Here is a 22,475-nt window from a genome sequence, read left to right as displayed (position 1 = left end):
CCATGACTCATGAGTTTGAGCCCCACATCGGGTGCTGTGCTGAATTGTGGAGCCTGCTTGGGATTCTATCTCTCTCTGTCCCTCCCTCACTCATTTGCACATGTACACTCTCTCTCTCTCTCTCTCTCAAAAATAAATAAATAACCTTAAGGAAAAACAGAGGTGGGAATCTATGTACCCTCTCTGTGAATTCAGGGCAGACTTGAAACTCCATCGTAACCAATAGAGTGCGTTAGAAATAATGCTGAATGACATCCAAAGCTATTCATTAAAGCCAATGCAGTTTCCTCCTTGTTAGCTGGAATAATTAATCACTTTTGGAGGTCCTGGGAACATCCTGCTGTGAGGAAGCCACAGCCACACGGAGAGACCAAGTGTAGTGGCCAAGTCAACAGCCCCAAACAACAGCCCCAGTCAACAACCTTAGTCAACAGCCCCAGTCGACAGCTAATATCACCCACCAGGTATGTTAATAAGAACATTTCCAGATGGTTTTAGATACTGCTTTCAAACTGTCACTGCTGAGACCTGAGACTTCACGAATCATAAACAAGCCATTTCCTCCGTGTTCCGTCTAAATTTTTGACCCAGAATCTGTCAGCGTAATAAAAAGTCATTGTGAGCTACCAAGTTTGGGATTGCGTGTTGTACAGCGATAGTAACTAGATTAATACCCCAAAGATTATTATGAGGATTAAAGATACATAAAGGAAAAAGCTTGGTGTTTGTCAAAATAAACATTGGGTGAATGGGACTTATCGAGGGCTAACTCTCCTCTCCTACTTAAGTAGCTCTGCTCAAAATAGTTAGCATGAGGCATACAAGAGATGCCTAATAGATACTTGTTGACTTGAGATGATTACAGACTTGAAGACCAAAAGGAGGATATTGCAGAGAAATCACGACCTCATTTTTCTGACCCGAGAGGGATTTGGTTTTTTTCAATGCTACTAAAAGAAACTGAATTCTCTCAGTTGCAGCCTACCAAATTCTGAAATTTATCTTGGTGAGAAACCAGATCATGCAATGCATTTCATTACTGCCTTCTCAGTGAAGTCTACGGTAAGAAAATTGTAAGTCCCTGGATTCAGTGAGTAATAGTTAATTTGGGAAACGAGGGAGCCTGGCTAGCAGATGTGAGATACGGATACTGCAGTGGCTCACATCTGTCCCAACTTTCAGTGCAGCTGTGAAGTGAGGTTTCTGCCCTCTCATCCACCCTTCCACACCCTCAAACCCTCTCCACATTCCAGCCCTGTCCCTGTCCTCCTCTTCTACGACACCTCATCATATGCAGTCAAACACTGGAAGGAATTTTTGTATCAAAGCATTACATTTTTTTTTGGGGGGGGGGGACAAAACCCCATCTAAGGGTTGGGCCATCCCCACCAGTTTGGGGGTATTTGTATCCCAAGTACCACTTTCATAAATCACTTTCATAAATACTTTCGTAAAATACAAACATATCACTACTTTCATGAAATCACACTGGATGAACACCGTCCCTAATTTCTTACCTACTTGGTTACAGCTGGTTTAAGAGACAACACAAAGTGGTGACCCTGGTTCCTAACCTGTGGAGTCCTAATGTCCCCAAGCAAGCACTGGGCGTGCCTCACGTAGAGGGACTCCGCAGGGCACTAGCTCAGCCCGTAACAACATTGTGAGGTCTGTGTTCCGTGTCTGACAAATGGTCTTTGCCTCATTTCCCAGTTGTCAAAGTTGCTAGAGTCTTAGGTCTTCTTGGACTAAGGTCCTGTTTGCTGTTACTAATCAATTGCTCGGGAAATTCTCATTTTCCTCCTAAACCCCCGAGTAGTGGCTGGACGCCTTGCCAACACCAATAGGGAGCCCTATCACTAAGGGTTCCAGATCAGGACTCCCAACAATTATTTGTGCCCATTTTCTCGCTCGCGAAAGCCAGGCTAGCCTTTTGGAGCACGGTTAACACCTTTGCCAGACTCCCCCTGACCTCACGCCACACCTCCCGGAACTACCAGCCGGCCCAGCTGGCCTGCTGATCGGCTGATGTGCCCTCGGAATAGTGCATTCGGCCTCGACGTGGAATTTTCCAGCATCTGCCACGTCCAGTGAATGCCGACTAGTTTTGTTCTGGTTAAGCAAGCCACGTGGAATAAAATGACAGTAACGTGAAGAAGAAAACCTTCGTAGTTTTTTAGAGGGTTTGATTTTACAATTACAGCATGACAAATTAAATATGCAAATACCTTTGCTTCTTGAACTGCTCTTTAGAGAAGGAGAACGAAATTTCAAAATATCTGTAAAACGAGGCCAAAGGACATAGCTTTCAGTCATTTGAGTAATTATCCCCTTGCTGAGAAAAGGGCAAACAGTAAATAATTTCATTTTATTTAATACTGAAGATACAGAAAATGTGTCTTTTAAATTCATTTCTAAAACACTGTCTAAAAATTCTCTTGGCTCCAGGGCAAATCTTTTAATGGAACCAAAAAAAATAACAGAAAGGAGGATAAGAAAAGGAAGAGAGACTTTTTGTCCAAAAATTGGACTCATGCTTGTTTTTAACACAGGGTACACTCTCTGAGGAGCGGGTGTGGGAAGAAGGGGAAAAGGACTATAGACCTTAGCCTTTACATCAGGAGAAACTCTGGGAGATAATGAGACAGAAATGCTTGACAGGTCTCCCCAAGGACGAGACCAAGCTGCTTCAAGTGGCAGTTCCAAAAGTACGTCTGTAAGTTTCTCAGATTTCTCACCCATTAAAATTCTAGGAAAAGGAGGCTAATCTTGCAAAGTAGCCAACTCTAACTTCCTGTTGTATGTGCCTCTCCTAAAATGACAAGAAGAGAATTACACGATCAGAAGACTTAAATAGCCAAGGCAGCTTTTCCAGGAACTCATTTGGTAAATAGATATCTTGAGATGCTTGCAACCTTTGGTTTTTAAACAATGAATTAGATACAGGCTTCCAGGTATGGGACGATTAATTCCTGGGGACAAAAGGTACACCACAGGGAATATAGTCAATGGTGACAGATGGTAGCTACCCTGTAATGAGCAGAGCATAATGTGTAGAGTTGTGGAGTGACCATGTTGTACAGCGGAAACTAGTGTAACATTGTGTGTCAACTACACTTTCAACAAAAAAACTAAACTCAAAAAAAAATTTTTTTAATGTTTATTTTTGAGAGAGGGAGAGAGAGAGAGAGAGTGCAAGCAGGAGAGGGGTAGAGACAGAAGGAGACACAGAATCGGAAGCAGGCTCCCAGCTCCGAGCTGTCAGCACAGAGCCCAACGGGGGGCTCGAACTCACAGATGGCGAGATCATGACCTGAGCCGAAGCCGGACGCTTAACTGACTGAGCCACCCAGGCGCCCCCAAAAACTAAACTTTTAAGCACAAGCGGTACTACTGAAGCAGTTACCAAGAGTACGGCCAACACTATTACGTAAAAGTTATCTCAGCTATTGTACCCAGTGGTCTCACTATGCCTTGTGGAATATGTGCAAAAGAGGCACATCACGTAGAAAGGATTGGCATTGGTAGATGCTGAGGAAAATGAGAAGAAAATCTCTGGCCCAGGTAAGCTAAATAATTGGGAGAAGAGAAACAACATGAAAGAACCAGTGGAAGCAATTATGTGCTCTGGCAGATCATTTCCCAAGATGGCACCAACAATTCCTCTCATTTCTATAAGCACATGCTACTCCTTCCATCAAGAGGTAGAATTTATTTCTCTGCCCCTCGAATCTGGGCTGGCCTAATCGCTTGCTTTGACCAAGAGAGGGCAATGGAAATAATGGCTCTTCACTTCTCTGGGACCTCTGAGTCAAGTCTTTCAAAGATCTTGTAGCTTTGGCTTTCACCTTAGAAGCCCGCCACCAGGTAAAGAAGCTCAAGCTAGACTATCAACACAATGACAGACCAGATGGGGAAAGAAAGGCCCAGCAAGCCCTAGCTATTCCAGTCACCAGCTGAGGTACCAGACGTGTGAAAGAAGCCATTGTGAACATTCTAGCCCAGCAGACCTCCCAGTGGGATGCAGCCACATGAGTGATCCTCAAGAGGAAGAAAAGAACATCCCAAGTGAGGCCAGAGAATCCATGGAATCATGAGAAATGACTGGCTGTTGTTTCTTTTTTTTTTTTTTAATGTTTATTTATTTTGAGACAGAGAGAGACAAAGCATGAATGGGGGAGGGGCAGAGAGAGAGGGAGACACAGAATCGGAAGCAGGCTCCAGGCTCCGAGCCATCAGTCCAGTGCCTGACGCGGGGCTCGAACTCACGGACTGCGAGATCGTGACCTGAGCTGAAGTTGGACGCTTAACCGACTGAGCCACCCAGGCGCCCCTACTGGCTGTTATTTCAAGATAGTTTTGAGTAATAGATAACCGAGACAGATTCTCCGTCCCCAGTGTCATTGAAGAGATAGTTTGGCAAAATAGATGCTTGAGTGGTGAGCAGACTAGATGTGTGGACAACTTCTGGGTAAGCCAGTGGGCTTCTGGAAGGCGGGCAATAAATAGCGAACCACCTAAGCAACAAAAAGCTTTTGCTAATTCTAAATGGATGAAGAAAGGGCCGATAAAGAGGGGTGAAGCAGAAAGATTTTCCTGACACTTTTAGAGTCAGGTCTGTGGCGGATCCAAAGAGCTGAGTGATACAACTCAGAAACAATCGCTTCCCAAGGTCTCTCATGCCAGCCGGGGGTAGGGGGTGGGAAGGAATGAAATACAAGTGACTGTCACATGTCTTACTTTCGGTTTCCATGGAAGGAGACCCCGGGCCACGTATTTGAGAAGGAACACAGACCGGTGAGGGGGAAGTTTGATACAGAGAAGGGGAGGCAGCCAAAGTTAGTGAGCCAGTTACCAGAGCTGAAGACAGAGAATCCCCGAGAAATAGCACAAAATACACACTTTCAGAAAGTTTCAGGCCGGGCTGTGAGAAAGCCAGAATGAATCTACACACTGCCTCATATATATACATATACATGTATGTATGTGTGTATGTATATATATATATATATATACATACACACATACATACATGTATATATATACATACACACATACATACATGTATATGTATATGTATATTATATGTATATGTATATGTATATGTATATGTATATGTATATGTATATGTATATGTATATGTATATGTATATATGTATATATATAGGATTATGTGCTGGGAGAAGGGGTAGAAAATGCTTCCCAATATATTCCAGGAACTTGATTTTCTGGAAGAGGCAAAATAACAAATGCACGGATGAAGGCTTGCCGGTGAATCCACAGACAGTCCTTGTGAAAAGGAACCTCACAGGCCATGCTCTTGGCCAAGTTCGAAACCAGACAAGCAGCAGCCTTATCCCAGAACTGAAGGGAATTCCCCGACGGAAAGGGTAACTACAAGTTCAATGTATCAGAAGCTTTGGAGTCAGAAAGCCATGTCTTCTCCCTTCTGCTTGTCACAACAGTCTACAGAGGCAGGCAAGGGACAAACTAATTACTACACTCAAGCCTCCAAAGCACTACTAAGATAATAAAAACTGTGTTTCATGAGGACATAAATTTGAGACAGTAATGAGATAAAATGCAACTGAGAAGCCTGCTATATCGAAACATCAGACAAATGAGTTCTTTTCATGACAGAAGTCTTCAAGGTGATAAGACAGAAATTGTGTATTAAACAACTTTAGGAAAATACTCTATATAAAATGAATGAAAAAAAATAGGTTGGCACTGTTACTTTCTAATTTTTATCTCAATCAGCTTCTTGGTGAGCCAACTTAATTATTTATGTCCTTAATATTTATTAAAGTGTAGATGTTTAAATATTAGCTTATTAAATTCCTCATAATTTTCAGATATTTCCACTGCTAACCTATTCAAAGCATATGTTTCATTTCTAATAATTCTTTAAAGATTTTCATAATTTTACCTTTTCTTCTATTTTTGTGCACTTGCAAATGAATTCGTTAGGCAGAAGGGCTCCTTTCTAGAAGATACGAAAGTATGTATTATAATTGGATGAGAATAAACTAGGTAATGACTAGGTTATTTGTTCTTAATTCTCTAGTTTTTTATTCTTACTCTCTCAAGAATATGGCTATTCTAATAAGAATATCCGATTTTAAGAAATCAAAACATAGCAAGCACATCACTTTGTGGTATTGAGATTTGATTTTAAGACAACTCAGCAATTTTTGCATATTAAATAATAGCATGTGTTTCACAATCAATAGAAACTAATTGAAAAACAATGAAAATATTTTTAAACAAAGAAAAACAGTGAAGAATTTCCTTCTGTTAGTACAACGAATTTAGAAAATTCTAATAAACACCTACCCTTTACAGAGCAATGCTATCTGTAAGGCCTTCTGATCATTATTTAATCCATACATCAATCCTTATTTTACAGATGGCAGAAAAGAGAGACTAAGAAACCAGCCCACGGTCTCCCAACCACCAATGAACATGGTGCCTGAAAGCTTATCCTCACAGTATTAACCCCAAATGAGAATTTTGGTGGCCTTTGGAACATCAGAGATGATTTCCTCTTTTCAGTTCTGGAGTGTCAGGTTGACACTGCTAAAGATTTAGGATCAAGATCATACTTCCACTACATGTTTCAAATAACATAGAGGGGTGCCTGTGTGCTCAGTCAGTTGAGGGTCTGACTCTTGATTTTGGCTCAACTCATGATCCCAAGGTCATGGGATCAAGCCCCTCATTAGGCTCTGTGCTGAGTATGGAACCTGCTTGAGATTCTCTCTTTCTCTCTCCCTCTGCACCTCTCCCCTAGTCCTGCTCTCTCTCTCTCTCTCTCCCTCTCTCGCTCTCTCAAATAAAACAAAATAATTATAAAATAAAATAATATATGGAAACCATAGTTCCATCAACCAAGTTTCTTAAACTTCCAACAGTTCAACAATTCTTTAACTGGGAAAACATATACTAATAGTGCAAATTCTTTATTAAATAATTTTAACTAGCAATAAATGCTCATTGTATAATATTCGGAAAAAAAGGGAAAAAAAGACAATTATCCTACTAAGAAACATAGTACAAAAGTTTAGCATCTATACAGACATACGACTGTTTTTAGAAAGACCCTAAGAGATTATCTGGTCCAGCTCCTATCTATGTCACTAAGGCATTTTTTTTTTTTTTTATCCAGTGAAAGTCAGTAACTTTCCTAGGTCACGTGGCCAATAAGTGGCAGAGAGAAAACAAGAACCCCAGTCTCTTCCTTCTCCACGTATTTTTCTACAACATGATGCCATCCTCTTTATAGCACCTTACAGACTAGTCAAAAATAGATACCTTTCATCAGGCGCATTAAAATAAATTTGAAATACAAGCATGTCCCTTTGGAGGACAAGCTTCCACTTGATTAGACCCACAGTCCATCAGACGGATGACTATGCATTACTTCAGCCTACCTCTCCTGATTGTTACACTTCTGATGGGACTCACTGTCGCTTTGGAAGGCATTCCTTACTGTTTGAATTTCTGCATCTGTTTCTGGAAGTTGTAGGGGAGACTTTGAATTAAATTTGGATTATCAGGACCACTGCTGAGGTCTAGAAAATGCATTGCAGTATTTCAAAACAAGGGCTAATACAAAATTACTTCTAAAACAAGCCTCACGTGTGTTTTGCATCCTAGGTTGGATTCCTCCTTTATTCCTCAATCCTGGCATTGCTTCCAAGTCTTCATACACTCATAAAATGAAAATTAATTATAATATCCATCTAAAGAATATTTTAGCATGACTATCTAGCTACTTTCAGACACAAAGTTATAACTCCATAATTAAGTACTCCAATCCCCACTGGCCCAGAATTATGCAAGAATTCTGGAAGTTTCTTTAATCTAAAGTGGCCCGTCTGGCTTCCAAATAGGAGGTAGAGAGAAAACTATAGATTTGATCAGTCCCTACTTCATCACCAGTGCTGATGTTGCTACCAGAAAATTCTCTGAAGGCCATGTACCATTGTTCACATTTTCATGATTTCATGAAAATGTTAAAATGTTCATGCCATACATCTTTTTTTTAAGTTTATTTATTTATTTTGAGAGAGAGAGAGAATGCCTAAATGGGGGAGGGGAAGAGAGAGAGAGAGAGAGAGAGAGAGAGAGAGAGAGAGAGAGAGAGAACCCCAAGCAGGCTCCCTGCCATCAGCGTGGAGCCCAATGCAGGGCTCTATCACAAACCATGAGATCATGACCTGAGCCAAAATCAAGAGTTGGACGCTTAACCAGCTGAGCCCTCAGGCACCCCCATACTTTTTCTTAAAACAAGAGCGATCCTTCCGTCTCTTGATGGAAGGGGACTTAGAGTTATAGTTCTTTCATTTGTGTTCACTTGCTCAGTCATTGTCCCCCAAGCCTGTCCACGCTAAAGAGAGGCAGGAGAGATTTGCAGCCTCATCCAAAGGTTGTGCTGGACCTAGCCCACCCCATCCAAGGGATAAGGTCTCATGAGGATCCACGGCCATGTGTCCAGATACCCCCCTCCCTGATGTGATCTCCATCTTGGAAAACTTTGGAACCCTTGCAAGGCATCTAGACATCAATCAGCACCCCCTCAGTCCTCAAAGGGATTCTGATATACGGACCTTTAATAATAGAAATGATGATAACAGCTAATACACAGGGTGTGTTCTCAGCATTTTTGTTCATTTAATCGTCATTCAGACCCCATGAAGTAAATATCCATTTTTGCTCCACTCTTCAGATGGAGGAACAGAGACACAGAGAAGAAAGGTAACATAGCTAGTAACTGACAGAGGGTATTTGAACCCAAGAGGCCTGGTTCCAGAGTCTGTGCTTTCCCTAAGGTCAGAAGGGAAAGGATTGAAGCCTCTGCTTCCTGCAATTTCCCTGAGCCCCATGTAAGGCTCTCCACCATCCCGGCCTCAATACCTCAACAGTTAACAGAGCAGAGACTTCGTCAGACTGCAAAAGACGCTGGTGATCCATTCTCATGAGCAAGCTGCACAACCGCATTCTGCCTCAGTTTTCCAAAACGCAAAATGGGACCATTCCTCCTCGCTTCCCAGGGTGAAGCGTGCCCTCAAAGTGTTAATACACACGAAGTGCCTAGAACAATGCCTGCCACAAGTCCTCTGACTCCAGTCCCACTAATCGCTACCACCCTCAATACTATTATTTATAGTTTTCCTCATCATTAAGATCATACACAGGGGTAGGAGGACTAGGTAATGCTTTTCAAAGTAAAATACCGAGTGCTTGAGTTAGGTACCACTTAGGATGTTGTGTATCTTGGCCCCTGTCTATTAAGAGGCTGTGTTAGTCAGGGTTCTCCAGAAAATCAGAACCAATGGGCACTGTGCGTGTGTGCGTTAAGGAATTAGCTCATGTGATTGTGGGGGCTGGCAAGGCCAAATTCTGCAGGGTAGGCCAGCAGGCTGGAGACCCAGGAAAGGGTTGATGTTGCAGCTTGAGTCCAAAGGTAGTTTGAAGGCAGAATTCTCTCCTCCCCAGAGGACCGTGGTCTTTTTTTTTTTCTTAAGGCCCTCGACTGATTGGATGAGGCTCACCCACATTATAAAGGATAATCTGCTTTCCTCAAAACCTACTGATTTAAATGTTAGTCACATTGGGATGCCTGGGTGGCTCAGTCTGTTGAGCGTCCAACTCTTGATTTCAGCTCAGGTTATGAGCCCAGGGTCACGAAATCGAGTCCTGCCTTGGGCTCCACACTTCACACAGCAGATTTTCTCTCCCTCTATCTCTCTCCTCTGCCCCTCTGCTCGCTCATGCTTTCTCTCTCTCTCTCTCTCGCACTCGCTAAAAAACAACAACAAAAAAAAAAACCAAAAGACGAAACAAAACAAAATTTTGAAAACCTCACATCAATAACTAGACTGGTGTTTGACCAAATATCTGGGTACCTTGGCCTAGCCACATTGGCACATAAAATTAGCTATCTCAGGCATAATGGCAACTTGTTTTGGCTTTGGAAAATAGTCATGGACAAATACTACATTTTGCTCCTCCGAGTCAGAATCCATCCCCCACCCAGACTTAGCTGCAGAAAAGAATAGCACAATCTTCTATGCAGGTTATCAATTCTGCTAAAACATATGTGCCACAGACAGTACGCTGAAAGCTCTGAGAGCCATGTTGCGACAGCCAAGTCAGCGCCATGGAAGATTTTGAGCTTGGAATCCCAAACTGCTGGAATTCTGCTGTCTCTTCTCTCTCCTGGCATTTACCAAGGACAGGAATTGTCCGTGTGACTGCAAACCACAGAGCTCTAACGGTGCTGTTGCCATTGCGAAACACCACATCTATTCTAATATAATTTAATTGGAAGCAAGACTGCATATAATCCCAGGATGGAATCCTCCTCACTCATTCATAAATGGATTTCTCCTGATGAACTGCATCTTCTAGGGTAGTTGACAGCTCTCCCATTGAAAGCTCACTTGGGGTAGGAGACTTTTAATTGCCAAGGGGTTCCTCTATTATGGAGAAATGTCAGCCTCTTCTTCTACTGGGCTGTGGGGACCTAGATAGACTATGGTCCAATTTGCAAAGCCGAACAATAGGATTGAAATGATTATCATGGAAATTTGGCAAATAATTTTTAATTTGTTGCAAGTTAACCTACGTGGTATCCACAGAGAAGTACCTCTCAGATCTCCCCAAGACCTGCTGTGGGGAATCTCTAGCTGCCACTCCTTGGGATCCAATATGGTGCCCCTGTTGAGGCCAAGCTTCCAATGTGTAGCTCCCACAGTAAGGGTGCCAGTATCAGCCTGTTCCTGCCCAACGTGGGACTTCTCCAACAGGCACCCTTTGCTTGGGGATCCTATCAACCTGGTCAAGTCTTTCCCATAACTGTGCTACAATCTGAGGCTCTTCCTAAACAATCTTCTCTCTCTCCTTCTCTCCCTCCCTTCTTTTCATCTCTCTTTTTATAGGTATCAGACATGCCTCACAGACTGAAGCTTTCTCCACATCCTCCTGATCCCCATTCCTTCAGCCGCCACAGGAGGCTAACCCAATCTCTGGCTCATCCTGTACCTGCTTCTCAGAGAACCTGAACTGACCCAACCTACTTATATCCTATTGCTTTTACAATGTTCAAAGGATGATAATGGCTATTTCAGATCCCTTTTAAGCTGTAACATTGAAGATCTCACACCCTAGTTTGCCCAATGCAATCCCACTTTATACTTATGGTCAAGCATAATTACTAATAGCTCTCTGCATATTCTCAAAGACTTACATGTTGGGTAATAAATTATATGGTTACCCCAGCTGTCACTTATATTTAAAGCTTAGTCTAGTAAAATGTTGCCCAAAGTCTGTTTGGTGGAACACAACTCTTGGAAAGAGGCTCTAGGGAAAAGAGTTCACTCGTCAAACTTGGGAAATATTCCTGTAGGTTGACAACATCATTAGTGTGTTCCCATCTTAGAGAGGGCCTGCAGTAGAAAACCTTGCTTAACTTTGTCTTTCTCGATGTTTCCCAAGCTTATTTGACCCAATACGACATTTTTATCTTGAATTCATGACACCGTGGACAGAAGCACAGCCAAGACTGGATTCTCTTTGCTCGAAGCTACCCTTAAAAACAGTTCAAAATGTTAGGAGGCTCGGAGTACGGCAGCTGGTTCACTTAGCGGTTCTGGCTTGATGCAGCCAATAACTGGCCGAGTCTGTTCTGGCTCCTGACTCACCTCTGAGTGCTATTCACATTAGTAACTGTGATCCACAGAGGCATTTTGGCCCTCGGTCAAGTGAAGTCATTTGGACTTGGATACTGCTTTTAATAGCCTCTAATTTTACTCATAAAAATTTTCAATCACAGAAAGCCTCATTTTTACTACCAAATTGGGGATTTTGTTAGCAAATCACTTGATCCAGTCACTAAGGTGATTTCAAAAGGCCCTTTCCATCTGGCCAGTTCTCCTGCTCCCAGCCCTGCCAAAACTATGCCATAAACCCAGCTTCTCAATTTGGAAAGCAGAGGCTGGCTGCTCCCATGCTTAGCACACATCCAACTCATTCCATCTCTTGGATCACCCGCTCACACCACGTGCATGCATATCTGTGCTTTAATATCAGATGCAGGTTCTTTAAGGGCCACGTCATGCTGTAGAAAGCTACATGTTCCCTGCATATCTTGGCAAGGTGTTTTGTGTCAAGTACTTAGTTGAAAGAAAGGAAGGAAGCAAAGGAAGAAGAAAGGGAAGGAGGGAGGGAGAGAGGAAGAAAGAAAGAAAGAAAGAAAGAAAGAAAGAAAGAAAGAAAGAAAGAAAGAAAGAAAGAAAGAAAGAAAAGAAAAGAGAAAGGAATGGAAGGAGAAAGGAAAGGAAGGGAAGGGGAGGGAAGGGAAAGGAGAAAGAAAGAAAGAAAGAAAGAAAGAAAGAAAGAAAGAAAGAAAGAAGAAAGGAAGGGAATGGAAGGAGAAAGGAAAGGAAGGGAAGGGGAGGGAAGGGAAAGAAGAAAGAAAGAAAGAAAGAAAGAAAAGAAGAGAAAGGAAGGGAAGGAGAAAGGAAAGGAAGGGAAGGGGAGGGAAGGGAAAGGAGAAAGAAAGAAAGAAAGAAAGAAAGAAAGAAAGAAAGAAAGAAAGAAAGAAAGAAAGAAAGAAAGAGAGAGAAAAAAAGAAAGAAGAAAGGAAGGGAATGGAAGGAGAAAGGAAAGGGAGGGAAGGGGAGGGAAGGGAAAGAAAGAAAGAAAGAAAGAAAGAAAGAAAGAAAGAAAGAAAGAAAGAAAGAAAGAAATACAAGGAGAGAAGTGGGAAGGTAGGAGGGAAGATGTTACCAACACAAACACTAAAGACGGCTTTATGTTTGCACTAAAAACTAATGACATTTGGCTAAATTAGTGTTTGTGTTCTATTAATGCCCCCAAATATTTTACATATTGTAATGAAAATATATTTTTTCAAGAATTCATCAAGCAAGAAGTGTTAGGTAACTAGGAAAATGAATAAAATACATTATCTATTGTTGTTTGGTTAAAGAAATCCTGAAGAAAGACATAATTTCAGTCTTACATTATTTTCTGTAATCTCCCAACCAACTGAATTAGACACTAATTATGAATTACACTGAAAGCTATATTAAGCATTCTTGATATGTAGGAAACAAGTAGTGTTTAAACAATGATTTTTAAAATCCTCATGCAAGGTTAGGGTTCTCTTGTTGCTCTATAAATACCAAGACTTGCTTTTGAAACATAATAGCAAATTTCCTGGTTTGAAGAAAACATAATAGTCCAATATATTACTATGATATTACTACTACTATGTATTATTATATATTATTATACTCTTATTATTTTTCAATTATTACAGAATTATCATTATATTACTATTATACTATTACATTATTATTATTATTATTATTAAATCACTCAATGGGATAAAAGAGAATGTCTCATTCATGCTAAATATTCACCTTTTAAAATCAAATTTTTTAAACTAAACAGGTCCTGGGGCACCTGGGTGGCTCAGTCAGTTAAGCGTCCGACTTCGGCTCAGGTCATGATCTCATGGTTCGTGAGTTCGAGTCCCACATCCGGCTCTGTGCTGACAGCTCAGAGTCTGGAGCCCGCTTCGGATTCTGTGTCTCCCTCTCTCTCTGCCCCTCCCCTGTTCATGCTCTGTCTCTCTCTGTCTCAAAGATAAATAAACATTAAAAAAAATAAATCGATAAAACTAAACAGGTTCTTATTGTTACCTTAAATTTTCTGTCTTTAAAATTTCAGAGGAGTTATTTAAAATACAGTGTCAGTTTTCGTAAATTTCTGGTTAGATGTAACAGAAAATGCCTTAAACAAGATAGCTATGATAGAATATGCAGAATCAACTAAATCCATAAAAACTATTTTTTCCTTTCCTGTTTCCCCACCCCCTTTCTCCCCTCTCATTTGGATAATCTGCTACACATATATTGAACTGCTTGAAGTTTTCCCACAGCTCATTAACGATCTTTTCCCGTTTAAAGGTTCTCCCTCTGTGTTTCATTTTGAATAGTCTCTATTGCCGTGTCTTTGATTCATGACTCTTTCCTCCTGCAATGTCTAATCTGCCATTTATCTCATCCAGTGTTTTGGGTTTTTTTTGAGAGAGAGAGAGAGAGAGAGAGAGAGAGAGAGAGAGAGAGAGAGAGACAGAGAATGCACAAGCAGGGAAGGGGCAGAGGGAAGGAGATAAAAAATCCCAAGCAGGCTCTGTGCTGTCAGCATCGAACCTCACACGGGACTTAATCTCTCAAACTGCAACACCATGACCTGAGCCCAAACCAAGAGTCAGACACTTAACCAAGTTCACGTGCCCCTAGAACATATGGACTATAGTAATAATCACAGTTTTAATGTTCCTGTATACCAATTTTAACATCTGTATCAATTCTGTGTCACTTTTAATGAATTAATTTTTCTCTTTATTAGTTGTATTACTTTTATTAGTAGTATTAGTTGTATTACCTGTAATTTAAAAAAAAATTTTAATGTTTATTTATTCTTTGAGAGAGAGAGAGAGAGAGAGAGCAAGCATGAGCAGGGGAGGGGCAGAGAGAGGGAGACACAGAACCTGAAGCAGGCTCCAGGCTCTGAGCTGTCAGCACAGACCCCAACACGGAGCTCGAACCCACAAACCTGGAGATCATGACCTGAGCCAAAGTCGGACGCTTAACCGACTGAGCCACCCAGGCACCCCTACCTGTCTGGTAATTTTTTATTGGATTTTAACTTTGTGCGTGCTGAATATTTTTGTATTCTTCCTATTACTATTAAGCTTGTTTCTGGGGCCTGGTTAAGTTACTTAGAAATACTTCAATGCTTTTGAGTCTTGCTCTTAATATTTGTTATTCAGGACCAGTGTGGTGCTCATGCTATTTCTCAATATTGAGACAAGGCTTTCCGAGAATTCTACCCCATGCTTTGTGAGTTGTACTGACATGATTCCTGTCCCCTACTAAGAGCCAGGTAATTTCCTTCTAATTCTTTCCCCTGATTGAGGTAGTTTCCTCACCTGTATCTGCTCTTGGGCATCCCAATGGAACTCAAGGAGGACCTTTGGCAGGTCTCTGATGTCCATTCTTCCATTCTCTATGCAGCCCTCCTTTCTCCAGTATCAGTCCTGCAGACTCTTCCTGCATTGATCTTCCTGGACTTTCATTTCTATCTTTTCAACCCCAAGAGTCTGATAGGCTCTGCCTGCCTGTGTCTTCTCTCCCTCTGCTGGAAAGTCTCTCAAAGCCACAAGCTGGGATAATTGTAGGGCTCATTTTTGCTTCCCACCTCTCAGGACACAGTCCTTCATCGGCTGACCTCCAGTGCCTTTTAAACTGTGGTAAGACAGTTATGCAGAATCAACTAAATCCAAAAAAAATTATTTTAAAAGCAGAAAGTCAGAAATTTGACTGCTGGTTTAAAATTATGTCTGTCTGGCCACCTCTGATCCAGCTTTCTGAACTTCCCTTAAACTATGCTGCACAAAAACCTCACATTGGGGGCGCCTGGGTGGCTCAGTCGGTTGAGCGTCCGACTTCAGCTCAGGTCATGATCTCACACTCCGTGAGTTCGAGCCCTGCATCGGGCTCTGTGTTGACAGCTCGGAGCCTGGAGCCTGCTTCGGATTCTGTGTCTCCCTCTCTCTCGGCCCCTCCCCTGCTTGCACTCTGTCTCTGTCTCAAACTAGATAAAAAACATTTAAAAAAATTTTTTTAAAACCCCTCATATTGGAGACGATTTCAACTTAATATGTCCAATGGACATATTAATAAGTCCAATGGAATTGCAAATAGAAGGCTAGCCCTATGAAGAGACTAAGGAAAGACTCTTTATTTCTGCCTTCGGATGATTTTCCAGGCCCAATATACAAGATCTAAACCACTGAGGAAAGTGGGCATTCTGCTTACGTAATTTTAAGACACCCAGATTGCTTTTGGTCTTCCCTCCCCTTCAACGCACTCCCTCAGCCAGTGTCATCAGTTCCTGTCTTCCAAACTCCACCTGGAAACTGCGATCACCATGAATTCAACTGGGCGGACCAGTAGGTGGAGGTCTGGAAGCGCTGTTTTTCCTTCTAGAAAATTCTAGTGTGCCCACATTGGGCCAAAACCAAAGCATCTACACACTAATATCCTGGACCTCCCCCTTTGCTCCAAATTGTCTACTTCGTATTACTATACTTGGAAGTCCCGTAGACATTTTGACTTCAGAGGAGTTCAAAATCTACCCCCTCTCGCCCCCGCCCAGGTTGCTATCCCTCCAGGGTAACCTCATCCTGGCAGACGCAACCTTGTTCACCCAGTCAGTTACCCTAGAAAATTGGTGGTCGTTTTGGATACCTCCCTCTCCCTCCTCCACATCCGAGTCTATCAGTCTGTCTCTTCAAAATTTTTTTGGAGATACCCTCTGCTCCCCATCACTACCGCCACCCTGGGTCTAGCCGTCATGACCTCCTTCCTTCTGCAACAGCCTCCAAACCATCTCCCCCGTGGCCCTTCCCCGACCCTCACTATTCCAGCCTCTCAGGGTGATCATTAATGATCTTCTCAAACTACACATCCAACCACAGCACCACGCTGCCTAAGGTAGAGGCCTTAAAGGCCTCCTATTCATCTTAGGAAACCATCCCAAATCCCCAACGTGGACTGCATGGTCTGCACAGGCCCTTGCACTCAGCTGTGGCCACTTTCGACTTCTTTAAATCCAAATGTTCTAAGCTCTCTTCTGACTCAGAAGCTTTGCACATTCCATTTCCTCTGCCTGGAATAGTTGCATCTCTCCCTGATACGAAGCTCACTTTAAATCACCCTTTATTACGTCAGCTTGAGGAAATTTCCACAACTTCATAAACCTTCAGTTCTAGGAAAGAGGCCTCATTATGTCACATCCTGCATCTTTCTTCTATACCGCAAGTGTTACTAGAAGTTACCCATGGGATGATTTGTTTAATTCTTTCACAAATCTCTGCAATTCATGCCTGTCATGAGAGGGTCTCCAATACTTAGAGTGGTTGCACAGAGGAAGCCCTCGGCAAATACTTGTTAACAAAAATAAGTGAATACACTACCTTCGAGAAACCGACATAAAAAAATAACACCGCCAAGTAATAAAAGAATTGGCCAAGACAGTATTTTCTGTCAAAATAAAGGAAAGTCATTCAAGTACCAGAGCATAATACCTACTGCAATGCTTCTCCCTTAGCATCAGACTTGGTCACTATGCTTAAATTTAGCTTGCGAAAGCGTAATGTTTTATTTTAAAAACCTGAATCATGGGCGCCTGGGTGGCGCAGTCAGTTCAGCGTCCGACTTCAGCCAGGTCACGATCTCGCGGTCCGTGAGTTCGAGCCCCGCGTCGGGCTCTGGGCTGATGGCTCGGAGCCAGGAGCCTGTTTCCGATTCTGTGTCTCCCTCTCTCTCTGCCCCTCCCCCGTTCATGCTCTGTCTCTCTCTGTCCCAAAAATAAATAAAAAAAAAAACGTTGAAAAAAAAAAAAATTAAAAAAAAAAAAAAAAAAACCTGAATCAGCAGGGCACCCGGGTGACTCCGTGGGTCAAGTGACCAACTCCTGATTTCAGCTCGGGTCATGATCTCACAGTGGTGAGATCGAGCCCTGGTTTGGGCTCAGCACTGTCAGCAAGGAGCCTGCTTGGGATTCTCTCTCCCTCTCTTTGACCCTCCCCTCTTCTCGAAATAAAAAAAGAAACAGAAAAAAAGAACTCTACTGAAATATTTTTGCAGAACCTGAATTGGCACCTTAACAAATAATAAAATACGATCTCGGATACACAGGTATAAAATAAAACTACTTTATTTATTTAAAGTCACATATGCCATCTGGATCGAAAAAAGGGAGAAGCGATGTGGTGATTAATTTTACGTGTCGACCTGACTGGACCATGGGGCGCCCAGATATTTGGTTAAACATTATTCCGGTTGTTTCTATGATGGTGCTTTTGGATGAGGGATAGCAAACTGGTAGACTGAGTAAAGCAGATTGCTCTCCCTAATGTGAGTGGGTCTCGCCCAATCAGCTAAAGGCCTGAACAGAACAAAAAGACCAACTTTCCCTCAAGCCAAGGACACTTCCTCCACCCCGTGGCCTCTGAAGGAAGACATTAGCTTTCTTCCTGCCTCTGGACTCCACCTGAAATAGCAGCTCTTCCTGGGTCTCAAGTCTGCCAGCCTCCAGACCAGAAATACGCCGTGGCTCCTCCTGGTTCTCGTGCCTTGGCACTCACACTGGAACCATTGGCTCTCCGGGACCTCCAGCTCGCTGACTCACCCTTGGGATTTGCCAGCCTTCATAATCACCTAAGCCAATCCCTTACAACAAATCTCTTTTTATATACACATCCCGTTTGTTCTCTTTCTCTGGACAATTCTCATACATGGAGGTACCTGTGAAACTAGAAAGGTTGGAGAAATAGTAAATGCGGGAAATGTTAGCAGACCTACTAAAACCTGCATCCTTAGGTGCTTGTCGGAAGCCCAGTGGGGACACTAACACAGGGAAGATTTGGAGAGGGACCAGATTGCTTTATGCAATTTAGGGGCACCAAACAATGGGGGGAAAGACCTTAAATGTAACTTAATTCGTACTAAGAGTCCTCAGGAAGTTTGGGTTCCATATGTAAAATACCTGGCCCATCATAGCTTAATAAATTTCAGTTACATCACTTTTGAATATAACCTCGGTGATCCAATTATTTTAATCGGAAAAGGTTAATGAACCAGATATCTGTAACCAAGTGCCTTCTTCTATCGTCTTCCCCCAAGGTCACATATTCAAACCTTACTGTAAGAAATAGCTGAGAGTGCTTTTATTTTTTTTTCAACGTTTTTTATTTATTTTTGGGACGGAGAGAGACAGAGCATGAACGGGGGAGGGGCAGAGAGAGGGAGACACAGAATCGGAAACAGGCTCCGAGCCATCAGCCCAGAGCCCGACGTGGGGCTCGAACTCACGGACCACGAGATCGTGAACCTGGCTGAAGTCAGACGCTTAACCGACTGCGCCACCCAGGCGCCCCCTGAGAACGCTTTTAAATGCTGACTCCTAGATTCATCCCCTGGAGATCCGAATTCAACAAGCCCGGGGCGGGGCCAAGAGTCAGTATTTCAACACGCTCACAGGAGTTTCAGGTGCGGATGGCCAGTGAGCACCGTCTGGGAATCACTGAGGTAGAACCAATACACAGACCTGTGATAACTATACTTTAAAACTGTCACACATAGGATATTGGGATATTCGACTGTAAATAAAATAGCCTTCTGGAAAATACATAAAACTGACTGATGGGGTTCTTAGCACTCTTACCTTACTTTTAATACTTTTCTGTACTTCCTAACCTTTATGTCGAGACTCAGGATTTAAATTTTTTTTTAAATGTTTGTTTATTTTTGAGACACACACACACACACACACAGCATGAGCAGGGGAGGGGCAGAGGGAGAGGGAGACACAGAATCGGAAGCAGGCTCCAGGCTCTGAGCTGTCAGCACAGAGCCCAACGTGGGGCTTGAACCAACGAACCAAGAGATCATGACCTGAACTGAAGTCAGATGCTTAACCAACTGAGCCACGCAACTGCCCTGAGATGCAGAATTTTAAAATCAGAAAGCAACGTTTGAGAAGTCATCAGTATGCGCTACATTGTTTTCAGCATCTGTTTTTAGTCGTGGGTCCGCTCATGCTAAACATGAAACACTGTAAATACTCGAAGGAAAAAGCACTAAAATATCAGAAGTGGTTCTAGCCCTTGGGGGACAATGACATTTTTGTTCATCCCCACCTTTTTGGCGCCCCGCTCATTTTTTTGGTGCCGAACATCAACTCTATTTTTCAAAGAGAAGAAGGGTGTTTTCTCTTCGAAAGTTCTCTTCTCGGGGCGCCTGGGTGGCGCAGTCGGTTAAGCGTCCGACTTCAGCCAGGTCACGATCTCACGGTCTGTGAGTTCGAGCCCCGCGTTGGGCTCTGGGCTGATGGCTCAGAGCCTGGAGCCTGTTTCCGATTCTGTGTCTCCCTCTCTCTCTGTCCCTCCCCCGTTCATGCTCTGTCTCTCTCTGTCCCAAAAAATAAAATAAACGTTGAAAAAAAAAAAAAATTTAAAAAAAAAAAAAAAAAAAGAAAGTTCTCTTCTCTTCTCCATTCACTTCATAAAGTACTTGACAGTTTGGGCAGAAGTGCAAGCAAGTCCCCATAGCGATTCCCGCTCGGACACAGGAAAGAAAGCGAGGGCAACCGTGAAGGCTGCGAAATCGTTCATTCATGTGTGTCTCCAACCTCCCTTTTAGGTTACATTCTCCCTCTTGCCCTGGTGTGAATTCCTTCACCTCACCCCAGGTGTTCAAGCCCAGCGCTTCCCCACTTTTAAATCCCCCACTCCTATCCGAGCAGAGTAACAGTGAGTATTTCTCCTCGTTAAGAAACATGCAGAGATGACAATAAATAAATATGGTAACTTACCTTGGAAAAGAGCCGAGTGTGCCTACGGACGAGGACGCGGGAAGCCTTGCAGCTCGCGCGTTATTGTGGGGGGTGGAAGGAGGATCCGCTGAAATCAGAGGGGAAATTTGCAACACCGGTTGTGGGTGGGCGTTGCCAGTAACGCTGACAGTAAACTGAGGCAGCTGGTAGCTGTTCAAGGTTGTGCCTTTTGTGTATGCCTACCGAGCTCCTGTCAGCCCAGTGCAGCTGCCTCTGTTCCACTTAGTAGAGGCATACTTTGTTTCATTACGCTGCTTTATTGCACTTCACAGATACGGTGGTGGTGTTGTTGTTATTGTCTTACGAACTGAAGGTGTGTGGCTCCCCTGTGTCCAGCAAGCCTACCGGCACCGTTTTTCCAACGGCATTCGCTCACTTTGTGTCTCTGGGTCACATGTTGGTAATTCTTGCAAAATTTCAAGCATTCTCATCATTATTACATTTGTTATGCGGATCTGCGGCTAGTGATCGTTGACGGCTCTATTGTAACTGTTTTGGGGAGCCCTGAACTGTGCCCATATTAGATGACACTTTCCACAGAACAGAAACTAAAATAACCTGTTATACAATTAGTCACAAATACAGTCCTCGAGTTTTTTTGCCCATACACATGAGTATTGTCTAAAACATGTCTTCTTTGTAGCAGCTAGGCCCTGCCACCACTGTGCTTGGCTGAGTTCACAAATCTGTTGTAACCTGTAGCTTCCCTGTCACTTCTCTGGCTCTCCTCTCCTGCTAAGCTTTGTTTCCTGGCAGTAATTAAACCCTTCTGCCATTGCCATAGCTGCTGCTGCTGCTGGAACTGCCACAGCCACCTTGGTTTCGTGGTTTGGCAAAGTATTGGCCTCCACCACCATAGGGGCCAGAGCTTCTGCCTCCAAAATGTCCTCCTTTCGTGGGTCCAAAATTTGAAGATTGATTGCTGTAATTGCCAAAATCATTATAGCTTCCACCACCTCCAAAGTTGCCTCCATCGTTACCAAATGCGTTATAGCCACCCCCACTGCCACCATATCCCCCACCACCTCGACTGCCGCCAAGGCCACCTCGCCCACTGAAGTTTCCTCCGCGGCCACAGTTGTCATTCCCACCAAAACCACCTCCACGACCACCACCGAAGTTCCCAGAACCACTTCGACCTCTTTGGCTGGAAGAAGCACTAGCCATCTCTTGCTTAGATAAAGCTTTCCTTACTTCACAGTTGTGTCCGTTCACAGTATGGTATTTTTGAATGACAATCTTGTCTACAGAGTCATGGCCGTCAAAGGTCACAAAAGCAAAGCCTCTCTTTTTGCCACTGCCTCGGTCAGTCATGATTTCAATCACTTCAATTTTCCCATACTGTTCAAAATAATCTCTTAGATGATGTTCTTCAGTGTCTTCTTTAATGCCACCGACAAAAATCTTTTTCACGGTTAAGTGGGCACCAGGTCTTTGAGAATCTTCTCTCGAGACAGCCCTCTTTGGTTCCACAACGCTTCCATCCACCTTGTGTGGCCTTGCATTCATGGCTGCATCCACCTCTTCCACAGTGGCATAGGTGACAAACCCAAAGCCTCTGGAGTGCTTGGTGTTTGGATCTCTCATTACCACACAGTCCGTAAGCGTTCCCCATTGCTCAAAATGGCTCCTCAGACTCTCATCGGTTGTTTCAAAGCTCAAACCTCCAATGAAAAGCTTCCGCAGCTGTTCAGGCTCTTTGGGAGACTCTGACTTAGACATGACGGTGGTGGGAGGGGAGACTTTCACGATGCTTAACTCGGCGGCGTCCACGGGCAGAAAGCTCAAAACTATTATTTAGAGGTAGCATGGTCTTGTATATAGAAACTATTCAGGGGATCAACAAAATTGCTAGAACTAATCGAGTTTAACATGATTGTGGGATACAAGGTCAACACACGAAAATCAATTGTACCTGTATATACCAGCAACAAACAATTGGGAAATCAAATCTTTTAAAGTTACCATTTATAATAGCATCGAATGACATTAAA

At 43.0% G+C, this 22,475-nt stretch overlaps 1 protein-coding gene across 1 annotated transcript; it reads right to left on the bottom strand.

The window, feature by feature from the left end:
- Positions 1-21,014: 21,014 nt before the first annotated feature.
- On the bottom strand, positions 21,015-22,251 carry LOC131483540 (heterogeneous nuclear ribonucleoprotein A1-like). The gene has a single exon (XM_058681793.1). It carries the CDS (start codon positions 22,201-22,203, stop codon positions 21,241-21,243), a length of 963 nt encoding a protein of 320 aa, XP_058537776.1. The 5' UTR covers positions 22,204-22,251; the 3' UTR covers positions 21,015-21,240.
- Positions 22,252-22,475: the final 224 nt, after the last annotated feature.

Source organism: Neofelis nebulosa, chromosome 8 (genome assembly GCF_028018385.1).
Source record: "Neofelis nebulosa isolate mNeoNeb1 chromosome 8, mNeoNeb1.pri, whole genome shotgun sequence".
NCBI classification, from domain to species: Eukaryota; Metazoa; Chordata; class Mammalia; order Carnivora; family Felidae; genus Neofelis; species Neofelis nebulosa.
This window is presented reverse-complemented; position numbering and strand designations above follow the sequence as displayed.

What these genes read in the sequence shown, in the direction of transcription:
- LOC131483540 (XM_058681793.1), bottom strand. Translation starts at nt 22,203, where the DNA reads ATGTCTAAGTCAGAGTCTCCCAAAGAGCCTGAACAGCTGCGGAAGCTT.